Source organism: Pelodiscus sinensis, chromosome 1 (genome assembly GCF_049634645.1).
Source record: "Pelodiscus sinensis isolate JC-2024 chromosome 1, ASM4963464v1, whole genome shotgun sequence".
NCBI lineage: Eukaryota > Metazoa > Chordata > Testudines > Trionychidae > Pelodiscus > Pelodiscus sinensis.
In genome coordinates this window covers 79,831,763-79,850,404 of record NC_134711.1, presented here as the reverse complement: position 1 = coordinate 79,850,404, position 18,642 = coordinate 79,831,763, and the positions used below count along the sequence as shown (strand labels likewise).

General features: G+C 43.7%; 1 protein-coding gene across 2 annotated transcripts in view; it reads right to left on the bottom strand.

Annotated features, from left to right (window-relative positions):
- The window catches only part of NUDT4 (nudix hydrolase 4), a 39,406-nt gene extending 25,637 nt beyond the window's left edge, over positions 1-13,769 (bottom strand). Inside the window, exon 1 of one of the 2 annotated variants that reach the window (XM_075933171.1) lies at positions 13,372-13,769. In XM_075933171.1, the coding sequence (XP_075789286.1) occupies positions 13,372-13,470 (99 nt within the window). In that variant the 5' untranslated portion in view covers positions 13,471-13,769. The remainder of the gene's footprint in view (positions 1-13,371) is intronic. The other variant, XM_075933181.1, reaches the window with a different exon arrangement.
- Positions 13,770-18,642: the final 4,873 nt, after the last annotated feature.

The window sequence follows — 18,642 nt, the reverse complement described above, 5'->3', positions numbered from 1 at the left end:
CGGGGGGAGGGAGCGAGGGAGTGGAAAGGAATGTGACTAGTTGACTAGATGAACCAATAATCTTGGGTTTATTGGTTAATCTAGTTGACTACTCCTTGACATCCCTAGTACCCGCTGTGATTTTCCCGCCCTGTGGTCATAAAGCTTCATAGCAAAGCCTCCCTGAAAGTGATGCAGGCAGCCCTTGCCTGCCTGGCTCTCGGGGAGGAGACTTCATTGAGTGTAAGTTACACTGTTAATAAGCATCTGCTTAACAGTTAGTCATTTACACTCAAACATCATTGAAGGTAAGATCTATGACTTTTCCCGAAGTTCTACATGACGCATCACTACGTTCAGAACAATGTTGACAGTTATAGGATATGGGATGCAAGTGACTAGCCACCACACCAGTCGACTTGTTGCTTCTCCCCTCTTCCCACCCTTTCTGCTCTATCAGGCCCAGCTAGGGCTCTTGTACATTTCAAAGCCAAAGCGCCACATGGAGCCTGGGGTCAGTGGGGATGACCTCTGGCCCCACAAGGCATTTCAAGGGTTGAACGCCACATAGCACTTCCACCTTTGACATGCAGCAACAGCCAGGTGGGCTCTTGCTACATTTCAAAGCAGAAGCGCCCTTACTGAAATTCCATCAACTATTCAATTAGCTGATTAATCTAATTTTAAACATCCATATAGAGGATGAGGAATTTTTCTTGTGTATGAAGGAAGGCTCTCAAATTGCATAACAAGGAATTTGATTTCTTACCATCCTATTACTTATTTGGGATCCTTGACAGCAGAACCCCATTCCCCCTTTCCCAAAAGCCGGGGGAGGATTTGTTTCATATCCTCTGCCCCCTCTTCTTTGTGAGCTATTTCTTAAGTGAAGTGAAGGTGATTTGGATAGGTTAGCTAGCTATACCCTCTTCTAAATTTAACTTCTCCTAGAAGCTGAGAGAAAGTTAATCTCTTCCACCTGCCACAGAAGCTAAGTAAACCAGTGTGGCTCAGCTCAACTGAAGCAGGGGGGGCAAAAGCCTGTCTCCCAGTCTTATTGAAAATGTTTTTACCCTTTATCTGAAGAACAAAGTTATACTTCGCATTGAAGGAAGAAGAGAAGTGGGTAGCTATCACCTGGTTATAAAAAGCAACTGAAATCTGCCTAACCTAGCTGTGGCTAACTTAAGTCACAGCTGTACATACCAATCGGCAGGACATGTGGCATCGTGGGGCCATTCTATACAAACCACTATTAGAAAAAATAGGAAAATTAAAAACTGGGGGGAAAAAACCTCAAGATGCAACCATGTAAAAGTTTTGGATTAGTTTTTAGAACCTAAAAAACATTACTGTATATTTCTTTTGATCTCTTGCTTAGGGTAAAATGTTTAAGATTTAACACCTCACATTCTTGGAATAAGAGTACGTAACAACAAAGCTATATAGAACACATTAAAGAATCTACTTTAAAAATGGTACGGTTGCAAAGACCCACTCAAAGAGTTAAAAAAATACCAAAATTAAAGCTGCCTTGTGCATATTCTTGTAACGCAATTCTAGTATATATAGTAGCCCAATGTCTGTGACTAACGCTGCAACACTGGCTGTTCCCTCTGGGCGGCGCTGTTGCCTCCCAACATGGCACGCAACTGACTTCTGCGCCGCTCAGCTGGGCTGCCGCGTGGGAGAAAGCAGCACAAGCAGCCATTTGGGGTCCACTATCCCCATACAGCACAAGGGTGCTTTTGCTGTGATTGTTTTTTAAATGTACAAGAGCACCCCGCTGGCCCCAAGCTCCTTGTGGGGCTTCTGCTTTTCAACCGGAGCAAGAGCCCTCCTAGAGTTCAAAGGCGGAGGTGCACTTATAGACTAATTAAATAGTCTATGGAAATCCCATCAACTATTCAATTAGTTAATCTAAATTTAACATCCCTACTACACAGGACTGTTTCACTGCTATTTGCTAGATGACTAAGATATGTTTAAATTCAAGAATAATTGTACCAGGTTTTATAGGGGAATGCCCTAAGTGGAGACTCATTTATCTTCTTCCAGTCACACTTCTCTTGGGTAGCTCTTGCACACACACACACACACACACACACACACACACACACACCCACACACCCCCCCCCACCCTTTTGCTCAACCAGCAGCCAACATTGCCTTCCTCTTCCTCCTCCGGAATGCATGGGAGGATTGTTGAAAGACAGGAGAGAAGATTCCCATCTCAGTTCCACTACTGCCTTAAGCGGTAAAGAGTCCTGTGGCACCTTATAGACTAACCGAAGTGTTGGAGCATAAGCTTTTGTGGGCAAAGACCCACTTCATGAGATGCATCTGACGAAGTGGGTCTTTGCCCACGAAAGCTTATGCTCCAACACTTCGGTTAGTCTATAAGGTGCCACAGGACTTCTCGCAGATTCAGACTAACACGGCTACCCCTGATACTCGACATTAATGCCATAGTGACCCACAACAGCTAGAAAGAGCAACCACAGGGTAAGTCCTGCTCAGCTCCTGCAGCCCTGGGCTGCAGAATGGTCAATTGTTGTACCAGAATGGCAGGTAGAGTTTGACTAGGCCTGACAAGCTAATCAATTTGATCATGGTCAAATATCATTAAATATTCCTCCAAGAATGTCCTAATATATGCAGCAACCTACTTTTCTGGTTGTATTGTCATATCATCTGCTAGCAAGACTACTTAAATGTCTTAATCACTTTTTGAAATGTGAAAGCCACACATTTGAAAAAAAGATGAATTAACTGAAAGCTGAGCATCTTAATGGCTAGAGTCTTCTACAAAATGTATCTTTATTTGTATAAAAGGCCAATGTACAGTAGAACATAAGTAAGGAACACATACAAACTTTAAAGAACTTCATTTCACTATCCCATTTAAACAAGTTAAACTCAGTTTTTGTAATCAGGCCTACGAGTCTAAGGCTAAGCCTACTGGAAGCTAATATCTTGCTGCTTAATGCTTTAAAAATATTTTACTATTTTTGACAATTTCTGACTAGTTAAATGCCTAACCCTACTTAACACAAACAGAAGTTGAAGAGAATTGCTGCTACCAAGCTAGCTATTCTAAAGTAGGGATATGAACAGGTAATGTTTACCTGACCAGTTAACCAGTGGCCCCACTCATAACTGATTAAACAGAATTTTACATCCCTATTTGAGTATCTGAAAAAATCTAAGTTTGCACGATGTTGGAACGCGACCAAACTTGGTAAAATTTTCACAGGGATGGTAAAGTGGATACCCTTCACACCAAGCAACCACTACACTAAATTTCAAGTTTGTGCCAAAGCTAAATTTTATGAACAAGATGGCTGTAAGTTTTGCTTAATACAGACTGAATATTTTTCCCTGATCTCATTCTCAAAAACTAAGAAGGATTATCATTGTGGAAAATTTCAGACCTCGTGGTTAAAGTTTATAATGGGAAGTATAATGAAAACTTATAAATAAGAGTCATTTTTACCTCTATAATGCACTTATTCCCCATGCCACAAGCACAGACAAAGTTCTTGATTACATGTCATGGTAGATGATTTACAACATCTGATTAGATTTTATTCAAAGGATTTATTTTATTTTCGAGAAGTGAAATGGATTTTTGAACTAAAGACTTCTGGTAAGCCTGCTTTTCTAGTTAAGAGTGTTTTAACTTAGAGATTTCCTTGATTTATCTTTTAGAATTACAGAAACTAAGCAGTGATTTTTAGTTAGTCTCTTCTGTAACTGAGCTTAACATGGCAGTATTATGGGAGAAGAGCACCCATTTCAGCTTGGGCTCCAGAAAACTGATGTCCGAGGAAGAATGCAACAAAACTAACACAGAAGCCTCTGCTGAAGACCAATGCTATCAGGTTGTGCATCTAAGCTTTAAACACAGCATTTCACATTTACTGATGCCCCAGGAACTGTTTATGTGGGGAACTTAACTTTGGTAGTATAGTTATGCCAATAATCAGTGTAACTGCATAAACAGGCTTGCTCCAGAGTGCCTTTTTCCTCTTTGAGAAACTAAACTGGAAATAAGCACTCTTATTCTGTAGTAACTGTCCGCATGGGGAGTTATGATAGTTACAGCAGTATAGTTATGCCAGTAAATGTTCCCATGTAGGCAAGCCTTAGGACAGTTCTCAAACAGGTGTACGCAGATCTCTTCTAACAGACATCAACTCATTTAGATTGTTGCCTAATTTTACAATAGGCCATATCAAAAGCACTAGCTAAATCACTGCAAGCTAAAATTTTGTACAGAGAAGATGAGATGCAAGCAATTTCAGTGAGAGAGAGACAGACAGACACTTTCATATTTTGTCTGATTTTGTAAGCAAGTAGCTCAAGTGAAATGAAACTTGGAGGCATGCAAACCAAATCAGTCTCCTGAAAGGGAACTAAAGGTTTCACTTCTAAAATCCAGGACTCTGGTTTGGCAACATGCATGGTCCAGAAGAACCATGGATATTGCTGGACTAGAAAACCCCGGCTGGCAGCAGGGAACACAGCTCCACCCTGGAACACAGCTCAGTGGCAATGGAGCTGGGAGAGTGCAGCCCTGCCCAGGCCAGAGGCAGTAGGGCTGGCACACAGACCCAGTCAGAGTAAGAGTGCTAGGGAGCTTAGCCACAGCACCATGTAGGAAGTAGGGATGTTAATTGTACAGTTGATTAACCTCATGAATTCTTATCGTTACTGACTATTCTGTAGTCCCCAGAGGTGGGTCTGGCAGCCAGTGCGCTTCAGCCCCACTCCCAAGGAGCCCCCTGCTATTTTATGCTGCTGCCTCTATCTGGCACCCCATGCTGCTGCCTCTGTCGGGAGCTGGTCTGCAAGGGGAGCCAATTTAAAAGCCAGATCCCCCTCACAGACTAGCTACCTCTCACCTCACACTGTTGCCTCTGAAACAGAGGCAGCAGCATGGGGTGGCAGCAGCCCCCATCCAGGGAACGGGGTCTAAGCTCCAGGACCTGGAGCAAGCTGGGCTGCCTGTCTGCCTGGCTCCTAATACTCTTTAACTACAGAGCCACAGTAGGGGTAGGTCCTGGACCCGGCACAAGCTGGGACTGAGCCATGCTGCTAAAAAATGTTGCTGGAAAAAGGCAGGGGGAATGCATGTAGTCTATAGCATTAAACTATAAGGCTACGTCTAGACTGGCATGATTTTCCGCAAATGCTTAACGGAAAAGTTTTCCGTTAAAAGCATTTGCGGAAAAGAGCATCTAGATTGGCACGGTCGCTTTTCCGCAAAAGCACTTTTTGCGGAAAAGCATCCCTGCCAATCTAGACGCTCTTCCGCAAAAAAGCCCCGATCGCCATTTTCGCAATCGGGACTTTTTTGCGGAAAACAAATCTGAGCTGTCTACACTGGCCCTTTTGCGCAAAAGCTTTGCGCAAAAGGACTTTTGCCCAAACGGGAGCAGCATAGTATTTCTGCAAGAAGCACTGATTTCTTACAGTAGGAAGTCAGTGCTTTTGCGGAAATTCGAGCGGCCAGTGTAGACAGCTGGCAAGTTTTTCTGGAAAAGTGGATGATTTTCCTGAAAAACTGGTCAGTCTAGACACAGCCAAAGATTTTGCTTAATCAGTTCTACTATTACATCCCTAGTGGGAAGTGCAGCTCCCAGCAGGGCTGGGGGGAAGCAGAGTGGATCTTCACTGGTCCTGAAGACTATCATTCAGGACTGCTCAGGTCCCCAGGGTGCTGGACCAGGGAAGTCCCACCTGTATAGTCTGGAAGAGTTGAGAACCACTGTCCAAAAACAAATACATGTGAAATGCTACTTGAAACCTTAGGTGCCCTCCCTGTCTTTTAGAGAAAGCTTCCTGATTGCTAGTGCTAGAAGGTGGTGAGATATTGAAACTTTACCTCGAAGTTGGGAGAAACTGGGTTTTTAGTCCCATTTAAAGTGCCACAGAGTAGCTGTCATGCTAAATTAATAATCATGTTAATTACTGAAGGACAAAGCAGTTTTTCTGGCTGACGTGATTTAACATGAAGCACTAAAAGATGCCTTGCTTAACTCAGACAACAGATAGTGCTAAGTAACGTTCTTTCTAATCTTTTCCATCCGTGTTAGGGATGTAAAACCCCATTTAATTGGCTAACGGGTTAGCCACTTAAAATGGTGGCAGGTATGATGCAGCGGGCTGCTTTGGCCTAGCCCGAGTGCCCCCTGTGGCACAAGAGGTTGCTTCAGCCTGGTCAGAGCACCTCCTGCCTTCACTGGTTAACTGACTTTCCTTATCCATGTGCAGAAGTTTTCAATCGACAGGCAAAATAAGTTTTGTGCACTGAAGCACGTGCGAATGTGCTCCACCAATAGAAGCAAAAAACCTAGATGTGGGCGCTCTGCTGGGCAGCATTTGAACACTGGTGCTAAAGAGCTATGTTTGTGAGTGGGCTACAAAGGTCACAACATTTAAGTTCGTAATTTCATTAGCTACATTTACAATGTTAGCCAACCTTTCAACTTAAAGTTTTGACAACTATACCTGCCTTTTAAAGTTAGATTAAATACTGTAGTGTGGAGTAATCAACAAGCAGCTGCTGTACTGAAAGGTGACCTCTAAAGGAAAAGTGTTTGCCCTTATGTTGGATGAATGCCAGAAAGGCCTCAAACTCTTCTGGTTGCATACAGCCCCTCTTTTCCCCCCTTCACATACAACCCCACACTCACCTACGTTTGGAAACAAAACATGAAGGTTTAACCTAACTAACTTTGTTGGAGATCTCAAATTGGGAAATTTCTTTCTCCTTAACTGATAATTCAGGAGTGTTGACAAAGACCCATTCCCAATTATGTAGTATCACAATCACTTTGCGCTCCTTGCAAGAGTCATTTTTCTCTTGGTGCTGTGCTAGTTGGTGGGGAAATAGTCTGAGGATCAACATGTCACTAGCTCATTTGCAGAAACAGGAAAAAGTTCCACAACTTTGAGAACCATTCAGCTGTAGGTAAAATTCTCACTGCTATACAGAGGATCGATTGAATATCATTGAATTGTCTAGGCATTTAAGATACCTAAAAGAGTACACTACCTCTTTACAGAAGAGATTTTGCTTTTAGGTATTTGATTTTTTTTATTAGTATTAAAATTTATAAGATGGCTCCATCAAAAGTCTTTAGGTACAAAGAAACCAAAACTTAGGTCAAATTGGCCAAATGTCAATATAATAGAGGACTACAAAACTGGGACCATCCTCTGTCAAGCCAGCACTAACAAAAAATTTCACTGAATTAACAAAAGTTTTGGAATGTACTAAGGATGTGAAGGACTAGTTGATTATCTTGTAAGCAAATGCATTTTGGGTAGTCAACAAGCTTGTCGACTAGTCGCTCTCCCTCCCCTTTGCTGTCCATCAGAAAGGGGCAGCGGGGGGGGGGGGGGGGGGGGAGAAGAAGGGTGCGCTTCAAAGCAGCAGCACCATGTGGAGCCTGGGGCCAGACCACCACTTTGAAACACTGAGTGCAACACTGCCACTTTGAAACACTGCGGGGAGCCTGAGTCTGGGCTCCCATGGCAGCATTTCAAAGCAGCAGAGCTGCTCAGAGTCCAGGTTCTGCAGGGAGTCCCCAGCTGATCCCAGGCTCCAAGTGGCGCTTTTGCCTTTAAAGTGTAGCAACAGCCCTAGGGCTGTTGCTACACTTCAAAGGCCGACATGCCCTATCAACTAGTCGCAGCAAAATGCATCGACTATTCGATTCGTCAAATATCCACAATTTAACATCTGTAGAATGTACCTGTGATCAAATTCTACTATAACAGTTAAGGGAGAAGAATGTTCCAGTCAAAAGCCATGTCCCCCAGATTTAGGTACTTCTATAGTCCCCGAAGCACATGTTTCAAACACTCAGTTAGGACTTTTATTTATTGTGGCAAATGGCACTTAAAAAGAGTTAAGATAGTGCGGGGGGGTTTTTAATAAATGAAGTTAACATGACATCTTGATGAGACAAGGTAGATGAGGCAGTATTTTTTACTGGACCTTGTCTTGCTAATATCTGAGACCAACATGGATGCAACAAACACTGCATATGATATGAAGATGTCAGCTATTTTGAAAATATTCTCCTCTAATCAAGACAGGGCATGTGGCCATGTTTTCTAGGCAAAAGAATGCATTTTAACATGTATTAGTTAAAATCTTAGCGTACAGAAGACATTTGTTTTTTTAAACAGTTTAGCGGAGGTAAACCCTAGCTCAATCAGCTAATGTGTTAACACTACTACTTTTCCCCTGCCCCACTGCACAAATAGCTTAAGTTACTGCCATCTGCAGGGATGCAATATGGGTAGAACTAGTTTCTCAAATGCACAGGAGCTAGACAGCTTTTTACATCAAAGCTAACTACTTGGAAAGCTCATTCAATCCAGGCCTACACAGAAGAGGATGTGATCCTACTAACAAGGAGACATTCTTTTAAACAACTCAGAGGTGAAATCAGACAGGAGATAATTTTATTTTATTAAGTCCCCCACAAAAAAGAACAGAGATGCAGAAATTAATAAGGAACAAGGAGCTACAATATAAGAGGAGACAAATACTGTATTTATGTACATACTAGCAGCTTCTTGGATGGGGAGATTCAAATGCTATTATATTATGATATAATATAAGCAATATTGTCACCTACGTAAAGAATTAATGCTCAACAAAACTAAGTTGAAGTAGATAACCTGTGACTCTTCCTATATAATTCTAGTTTTGGGAGTTTGCCAGCACTGAATATAGGTACATAATAGATTTCATTTACAAGCTAACTGCACCACATTTTAAAAGTATACACACTCAGTGTGTCTTGAGCGCTATCATGCATTAATTTTTTTGGTAAATGCAGATACAGCTGAATCCTAATTACAGCAGCCAAATGTTTGGAATTTACTGCAGCACTTGACAAGCTCCATTTCAATCAAAAGCAAACTGGGGAGACTAATAGAAAGTGTCCCTGAAAATACTTGGCAAAGTAACATGAACAAGTGATGAATGTATACCAGAAGCCTAAGAAGAGGTCCGAGGACCACAAAGAATCTAATGAAATTATAAGAATGTTACTGCTTTTTAATACTTTTTATTAAGGTTACATAATGATGTGGTTTGTGAGACTTAGCATTAACAAATGACTAACTGTTTAAGAGAGAGTTGTCTAGGTTGAAAGGTGTGAGAGAGAGGAGGATATGCCTACATTTCAATTAAAGACCCGCAGTTGGCTCTGGTCAGCTAACTGCTGCTCCTCTGCTACACAATTAAACAGCCCCTTAAGCCAAGAAACTCAATTGACACAGGCTAGCTATAAGCATTTAAGCACTGTGTAGACATACCCTTGTAGATTCCTAGACCAACTTTAACTAAAAATCAGCTATTAGGAAAAAAGGTAAGTCACCCTCAGCAGCCACTATTCAAGTTTTCCTAAGCAGAGCTGGCAGGAGGGGGCCAGGGCTGGGTGTTGATGTGTAAGTAGCAGACATGAATTTAGCATCAGACTTGGGTTTTGCCTCAGAAGAAGGGGTGTGAACAATTAACTTATTCAGGAGCAGCTCTCTGCCCACCACAGGCAGAGAGCTGCTCCAGCCCCATGGGGCTGCCAGCCCACATGGGCTGGAAGCCACAGCCCAGGGAGGAGGGGAATTTGCCAGCTCCCAGACCATGTGGGCTTCTGGACTGGGATTCGGCAGCACATCTCTACTTAGAAGATTCCTCAGGTTTAGTTAGATCTGAAGATTAGGGTGATGAAAGCTGGACTTCAGCCTACACCCATGAAAGCAGCTGCAGTTGGCTAGTCAACGGAACTAGAAGCCTAGGCTACTCACTGTTAAGTATTGGGCAACAAGCAGGATTTGACACCAGCCTTGTACCTCAAGTTAGCTTGCTCCCAATAAAAGTACTTCAAGTTTGCAAAGATTAGTGTGGACTTTTGTAATGTAAGGTCTCAAATGTTAGTAATCTGCAAAAACTGCATGCAGAGCATTTATACTAATTTTCAGGGATGCAGTAGATACCCTCAAGTTAATAGTCAATTAAGTTACATATAAAAGTCTATCACAGACAGCAACAACGGCTACACCAGAATTTTCAATGACTGAAACACTGGATAGAGGCCAAGACTCCCTGGACCAGAATTACCAACCTTTCTGCAAAAAGTACTAATTGTGCCAAGAGATAATACAACTGCACATATAAGGCAGAAGGAATGCCCCAAAGGCAATACTCTGGGCTTGGTGATGCAGTCTTGCAGAGGACAAGCTGTAGTCAGGCCAGAATGCTAAGCGTGCACAAACAATTTTCTTTACATTAAGGCAGAAAGGGAAAGAGTGGAGTTGGGACTATAGCTAAGAAAAAGCTACAGGCCTTCTTGGCTCTACTGGTCTCTGACTCCTATACAGAATACCACTAACTTCTCCACCTAAATACATGGCAAATCCCACACTTGCTTTGAGAAACGCTGCCCTGTGCAATAATCAGCAAAGTGGGTTGTGGGCTAATGGAAAAGCTGCTAGGTGGCCCACGGTGCTCTCTTTACCTAAAGTGGGGTGGAGAACCTTTTTGGGATCAGGGCCACTGATCCACAGAAATATCAGTCAGGCAGGGGCTGAAGTGCCAGCGCAGGCTCCCTGTTCTGGGGGTGGGGAGGAGCCCTGAGCCCTGGGGTGCAAGATCCAGGCAAGCCAGGGACCACCTCTGGCCCCTGACCTAAAGGGTATGTAGACATGGAGCCTCACTGCTCCCATTACTCTGGTTCAGTTTCCAGCCAAGGGGAGCCATAGGAAGCAGTGTGCTGCTTTCTGCAACTGGAAACTGAACTAGAGTGAATGGGAGCCACGAGGTTCCATGGGTTACACACCCTTTAGGTAAACAAAAGTGGACCAGGCCAATGGCGCACTTTGAAAGTGCATTATACCAGTGTTTATCAGTGGCAGAACAATCCCATTGGGTTAAGGATGGGACTACAGCTACATTGGTGGTGCTGGCATTGAGTCCTGATACTCTGGCCAACTTATATTACTTTTAATTTATCCCTCCAGATATTGCAGGCTTGCCTCCTGCCAGACTTCAAGAGTTTCTCCTGAGGTGAACTGCTTGAAAAGGCACAATAGTAGATTCAGAGGAAGATAAAATGCAACAATGCAACAAGCTTCAGGGGGTAGCCATGCTTGTAACTAGAAAAACTTAAAATAGTCCAGTAGCACCTTAAAGGCTAACAAAACATGCAGATCTTGGTATGAACTTTCGTGGGCAAAACCCACTTCTTCAGATGACACTGTCTGCAACAAGCTGTTTTTCAATTGTGGACCCTGTTCAAACAGATCTGAAACTGCCAAGTTCTTATTTGATCACTCTTTGCATACTTATACATGAAATAAGTAAATGCAGCACAAGACAGGAAGCTCCAACTCATTAGGTGTAGGCATCTAACAGACTCTGGCACCAGAGCATGTATGCTCATCTGTCAATGAGAAGAAAAAGCTGGACAAAACAGATGTTCAGGCACCAAGAAAGGCAAAGACCAACAGTTCCTGAGTACTGAGGCAGGCATCCCAATCTGAGGAAAAAAAAAACGCAAAAGCATTGGTGTGCCAGAATACCAGAGGTGCTGCCGAGATCCAGAGAAAAGATGGTGCAATAACCAGTGAGACATGGGGTTTGTCTACACTTACAATGCCACTGTAGCGGTTAGTAAAGATGCCATCAGTAAGAGAAAGTACTTTCTACACTGGGAGTTTGACTGGTGCATCACTCAGGAGTATGCATTTTCCACATCTTTGAGTGAGGTTATACTGTCAGAAGTTTGTTGTGTAGACTACGCCATCATCTCCTGCTGGTGCTCCTTTACAGAACATGGTATAGGAGGAATTGAGTGCATTATCAAGAAGCTAGCAACGTCTCTCCAGCTTCTGAGACCTCAAGGATAAGTACTCTGGTAAGAAACTTGAGCTCTCACATTGAGGGGCTATGGCCCAGGAATACAAAACCTGTAAAATGATATCTTTAGAAAAAGATTTCTTCCCATAAGCAGATCAGGAAGAAAACACATCCAAACAAACCACGGGTCTTAAAAACTCCTGGTACATACATTTCATGACCATTTCAGTTATTTACAAATATTAACTCAAGTTTCTAGTGTTCATATGCCAAATTCCAGGTAACATCTACCAATCAAAACCTCAAAGTTCTTAAATGACTGCCAGTATAATTGACCTTGATTAGGGATAAAGAAATGTGTTGTCTCCTGCATTTGATACAAGACCTCACTCATACCTATATTTACCATTTCAACTTTCCTCTAAAACTGAATGTACAGAGAAAAAAGGTCTATATACAATATTTTTAAACTGTAAAGTGTCTTTCTTAAAACTGTGCTTAAAAACGCAAATTTTATTTTGACAAGAAAAAGCCACGAGAACTGCAAATTCACTAAAACAGCACAATTAGGTTTATTCCAAGTTCATCCTAACCCTATGTCACAAATATGCCTCATCTTCAATACACTCTGTTGGACTACAAGTCCCTCAAGTATTTGGTAAAAATTCAAATCAAGACTATTCACTTGAGAAAAATCAACATTTAGAAAATTACTAGAAGCCAACTTCAGCACCAAAACTGCTGTACAGACAAATCATAGTTCTAAGCAGCCTACAAACTAAAAAGACAATAGATTCCGAGAGCCCGTTTTCGCCCATTATAGCGATTCTGGTTATAAATCAGCGCTGGTGCCGCCTATCTGTCAGTACTCCGCTTTGCACGCCGGGTTTGTTGATTGTAAAATGGTGACAGTCCTCGATCTCTCAGTGCCCCCTCAATAATGAAGTTGAAACATAGCAAAGAAAGTAATCGGAGTCATTTTTCGTTGTATTACACTTCGGAAGAGAGATCTGTTCAGCTGAGGGAGCCCTATGGGTGCGTAACTGGAAAGAGACGCCAGGCAGGGCAATGCGCACAGGTTACGCCGAGACGCCTCTCTTGCCACATGCGCTGACTCAGTTTCGAACAGACAGCGGCTCACCCTACAAAAGCCGAAAGGTCCGAGGACCCCCCGCCGCCACCGTGCTGCTTTGCACATTGAGCGGGACCCTCGCCGTCGGAAACCCGGAGCCGGCCGCTTCCCCCGTGCTCGCCAGGGCGGAGCGCATCGCTGTGACCGGCGCCCCGGCCCGCAAAGCGAGCCGCTCGGGCCTTAGGCCAGCCTGGGAGGGACGGCGTCTCGCACCCAGCCACGCGGCTGCTGCTGCGCGGCCCCGAGCGAGAGAAGGGGAAGGGAGCGGGACGCCCCCGGCACAAAGGGCCCGGCGAGGCTGCGGCGCGCGGAGCCGGTTGCGGCTCCCCCGCCCCACACACACGTGCCCAGCCCCTCAGTGCCCTGCGCGGCTCACCTCGTCCTCCCGCTCGCTGCGGAAGCACAGACACGCCGCCCGCTTCTTGAAGCCCTCCCGGTCGTAGGTCCGCGTCTGGTTCGGCTTCAGCTTCATCATAGAGGCGGGGGGAGGGGGCCCGGCCGCCGCCCGCCTGACACGGCCCCGGCGCGCCCGCCTGACACGGCCCCGCTCCGCCCGGCACCGGCCAAGCTGCGCTCGGTCCCGCCGGGGAAGCGGCTCTTACAGGAGCGAAGCGCCGCCGCGGCCGCCGCCTCCCAGGGAACCGCGCCGCGCCATGGAGCCCGCCCGTCCGCCGCCTCCCTGCGCTGCCCGGCCCCGAGCGCCGCGGCGGCCGCCCCTGCGCCCACTATTTAACTGTAACGCACATTCCTGCGCCCGCACGGCCCCCCGCGCGCCGCCGCCTCCCCGCCGCACTGCGCAGGCGCGCTTGGCCCGGCGAGGGAAGGGGCGGGGGAGCGAGGGAGGGAGGGCTTGAGGGTGGGGCTGGCGAGGCAGCTGAAGGGGCGGGGTGAGGTAAGCGGAGCGGGAGCAGAGGGGCGGGGCGTTGCGTTGCGTTGAGCTGGGTGAGTGGCTGCTGAAGGAGGCCGGTAGGTTGCTGGATGGGCTGTAAGTGCGGAGCAGTGTCCGAGGCACTGATGGAGCTGGCCCCTCTGCTCGTTCCCCCCTCGCGCCTGGTCTGCTTACAGGGTTAGCTGTAGCATACGTGCTGGGATGCTGCCCTCCTCCTGGGCGTGAAGCCATTACTGTCACGTACAGGGTTTACAGCTTGGTTTAGTGCAGTGTTTTCCAAACTTTTCGGCATCATGCTTCTTTGATTTTTGAAACCCCCTCCCCCCCCCCAACAACAAAACTTGTTGAGCAAAAAAAAAAAGTACCTGACCGGGGCAGCAAAACTTGATGGGGGGAAGCTGGGTTGCCTCTTCTCCCCCCTCCCTCCTAGAATTTATTCATGCCCCCCAGCTTGGGAACCCATGGTTTAGTGGCTCTCAGCACCCTTCGGCTGGGGCTGACAAGAGACGGGTGATGGGAGCAGGTTCTGGCACAGGGATGGGGTGGAGGCTAGTGTCTTCAGTGCCACCAAGGTCCTAGGGCATGATTTAAGGGCTTATCTATGCAAGGTTTTTCCATTTATATTAGTCGTTCAACTGCTATACTGGTAGATTTCCCCCAAATGAACATGCTTATATGGGAATACAAATCACTTTTTTAGGCAAAGACTGGTCTACAGTAGGAAATTGTCAGTATAATTGTTGCTCACAGGGGTGAAAAATCCACACCTGAGTGATGCAGATAAACTGGCCTACTCTGGGGCATAGATAGCACTAGATAAATAGGAATGAAGCACTAATATGGTGCAGCTGCAGCATTTTAAGTATAGACAAGCTGTTAACTGAAACCCTTTCCAAAATGATAAACTAAACTGGAAAAAGTCACTCGACTTAAGTTATGTTTACACTAGCACTTTTGTCAGTGGGGGTGTGAAAAAAATCCTCCTGATCAACAAAAGTTTCCCTGACAAAAGTGCAGGTATGACAGAGTTATGTCAGGTGGAAATTCTATCCTATTGCTGTTTCTGCAGAGAGCTTTTTCCTGCCGCCATAGAGTGGCTACACAGGAGACCTTACAGTTTCACAGCTGTAGCTGTGCTGCTGTAATGTTTGTAGTGTAAACATACTCTTTTTCTGGAATAGTATGTTCAGAGAGGGAGATATACCAGTAAAACCACAGAACTTTACATTCACTCCCTAACCCATATGCCAGGATAACTTTCCTATGTAGACAAGTCCTAAATCAATTTGAAATGTGATTTTAGTTAAACTGGGGCAAGTTTTGGTTGTACACCAACCTCAGTTGTTACAGTTCTGTAAACTCACAGAAATATACCATTGGTTGTAACTAAAGCTTTACAAAACTTTGGTTAGCCTAGCTCTTACTAGGCTTCCAGATATCTCCCATTCAAGCTTATTTGGAGCAGACTGAAGCACTTAAGATGTCCACTGTACATGTTTAATTTCTTACCAATTCTGGGTGATGCTGTTACTGCAAGGACCATGTCAAAATGGACATGATTGCCATTTATATTACTATGACCTAGTCAAAGTTCAGTTGATATGAGGTAAATCCATCACTGCCTGAACCAAGGATGTTCTTTATAGTAACCAGACATCTGTTAAAACAGGGGCTTCCCACACATTTATGTAATATTATTATTAGGATTTGGCCTTACAGCTGCATTCTTCTGAGCCAAAGAAGATCACAAGGCCCAAGATGAAGCATATGAGAACTCAGAACAAAAATTATTGATCAAGGCAATCTGGCTAGGGACTGAATTTGCAGAGGAAATCAGGCAATCTATATTCACTGTCTTCAGTAAATATTGAAAACCTTCATCTTTGAAAAAAAAATCACCATAAGAATTTTACATTCACTATACAGTGACTCCACCTTGTACTTCATAATCTCCAAAAGCAAATACATAAAAACTCACCCAAAACAGAGATTTTTGCCCACAAAAGGGAAAGGAACTACAAACTGCATGAAATCCAGGTAGTACAATAATATATTATTATTATTGCTTTTATTTGGAATGTGTTTAGATATTACCAACTGGGGCAGTACAGGATGAAGCTCTCTAGTCCAGTACTGTGAGGACCTGAATGATGCTAAACAGAGAATTTGCTGAACCATGGGAGCTCAATATTGCCTAGTAACATTACCAACATTTTCACTGTTTATTGGGCTCTTAGAAGACATTTAGGATAAATTAGAGCTAAATAACGGCACAGAACACTGAGAACCAGGACTAGTGGCTGTAAACAAACTTTATGGGACCACAGGAAACTTGCCAGACCTATGACAGCCAGATGTCTGGCTAACTAAAATCATGCCGGACCACAGATGTTACTGGATCATAGAATGCTGGTCTAGAGAGATTCAACCTGTAGTTAGTATATAAAACCCTAAAATAGATAGCTTGAGTCTTAGTTCTACTTCAGCCAGTTTATATCACTCAGTGCAACATCGCTGGATAGACGTACCCTTAGTTGAGAACCACTGCGTAGTGGCAGGGAACGAAGAGGAAAACAACCTATTACTACTATTAGTTACCATCTTGCCTCAAGTGGCAGAAATTTATGCTAGGAATCGAAAGGTCCAAACCCTGCTGATTACCTTAGTTTGGTATCAATATTTGTGTTTTTTTGTGATCAAATTTGTGTTTTTTTAAGTTTGTTTTCTAAGAAAGTTAGGAAAGTACACCCAAGGTAAACAAACAAAACATTAACATTAAGTTTGAGAAGTCAAACCCTCAAAAGTTGAAAAATATCAGCATTAAGGTTGCTTGTGCTGCATACACTATGATTCAGTATTTAATTATATGATTGCATGTTATTTTTTGCACATTCAGTACGCAGGAAGGACTACTCTGGGTATGAATCAGGAATGTGTAGTGAATAAGATTGTTGGCTATAATATCGCTGTATCATTTGTTGTAAAAGTTGATGAATGCAACAGATTTCCTATGGGAATACCAGTCTTAACCACATGAGCCAAAATTTTCAGTTAGCCACTAAGTGTGTGTTCCTCATTTTTGAGTGTCAAGCATCAAATGTTTGAGGCCAGATTTGCAGAAACTGACCACTCACAACAGTACCTGATGTCAATGGAAGCTGTATTTTGAGCATATAATGTACTATTAAATTGGCAAGTACTCTGGAAAATCCGAGCCTTGGATGTTTGAAGCTGCGTATCCAAGTGTAGTTCATACTTTTGACAATTTTGTCCTCAATCTCTCTGCCTCCATTCTCTCACTATAAAAAGGTGCAGCTGGGTGTTAATACTACCTCATCTTACAGGAGTATTGTGAAGATAATTTTATAAATATTTATGAAAAACTTAGATACAGTAGTGCAGTGGTTCTCAAAGTATGGTCCGTGAACCACTAGTGGTCTATGACTGTCTTGCAGGTGTGCCATGCGCTTAGAGTTCAGCCCTTCCTCCCAACCCCTCAGAGGGGAGCATGAGCATGTCCTGGTGCTCTAGCCCCACACCTCCATGCCTAGTTGGAGTGCCAGCACTGGCTTCCCATGGGTGGAAGAAGGGAGCCCCGACCCTTGTGGGCCAGATTTGGTTCGCAGGGTAGGAATTGGCTCCATGCACTGCCGCTTCCCCATCCCCCAGATTGGGGAATGGCAGCACAGGAAACCGCTCACCTGGAGGCGGCTTTCCCCACTGCTCCCATTGGCTGGAATCTTGGCCCAATGGGAGCAACAGGGGGCAGTACCTGGGAGCTGCCCAGATGCTGCGTTGCTATCCACCTCACACATACATGCACCATGCTGAGGTTCTCAAAGTATGATCCGTGTTTTTTGTGTTTTCTTAGAAGCCTCAGTTCCCAGAGGCATGTGATTAGGCTTTCATTTAACATTTTCTAACCCTCCTGCTTGTGGACAAACGGTTGAAAATGTGTCCTATCGTAAAAACTCAAAAAACCAGAAGGGAAATAAGAAAACTTTTTTTTTTTTAAATTGAATAATTTGGGGGAGCCTGACTCAGGATTTTTTAACATCTGGGGTAATCAATACTATGGGTCTAGTTTTAAATGTCAAGACTGATGTGGCTTCCATTATATATTTTGTAATCTTTAAATATTTTTTAAAAGTTACAAGTTTTCACCATTTTATGTTGTAATTGTAAAAAGGCCATGTTATTTAGAATTACATATCTATATAAATGTTAGAATTTCAAACCAGCAGCAATATTGTGGAATATTTTAAAAAGAAACAGAGTAAATAATAGTTATGCATTTTAATACCATGCATTCACAGTATCTGTCACATGTAAATCAACTTAGTAATGATTACTGATTCATATACTCTGTTAATGATACCCTGGTATTCATATGATGGTCCATTAGGAACCTATACAGTATACTTTTTGAAAGAGCTGCTCTGGTATTAGGTCAAAGGTTCATTTCACTGTGATAGTAATGATTCAAAATCATCTTTTTAAAAACATGTTTCTCTATTTGGAGCATATACAATAGCACTAATGATTGTAATGTAAAGTTGGAGACCTTGAATTCAAATTTCTATTGAACAGTTTGCACAATGTTATGTATAATAACTATGTAAAAAAGGTTAACAAAGCCTTGGTAATGAAACAAAAATAGTTCTCCAACTAGTTTTAGCTAAAATCTCGAGTGAAGCAAAGTTTACCTTGGTGTGACTATGAGCAAACTTTTTCTTCCTTGAGATTGAAGAAATAGTT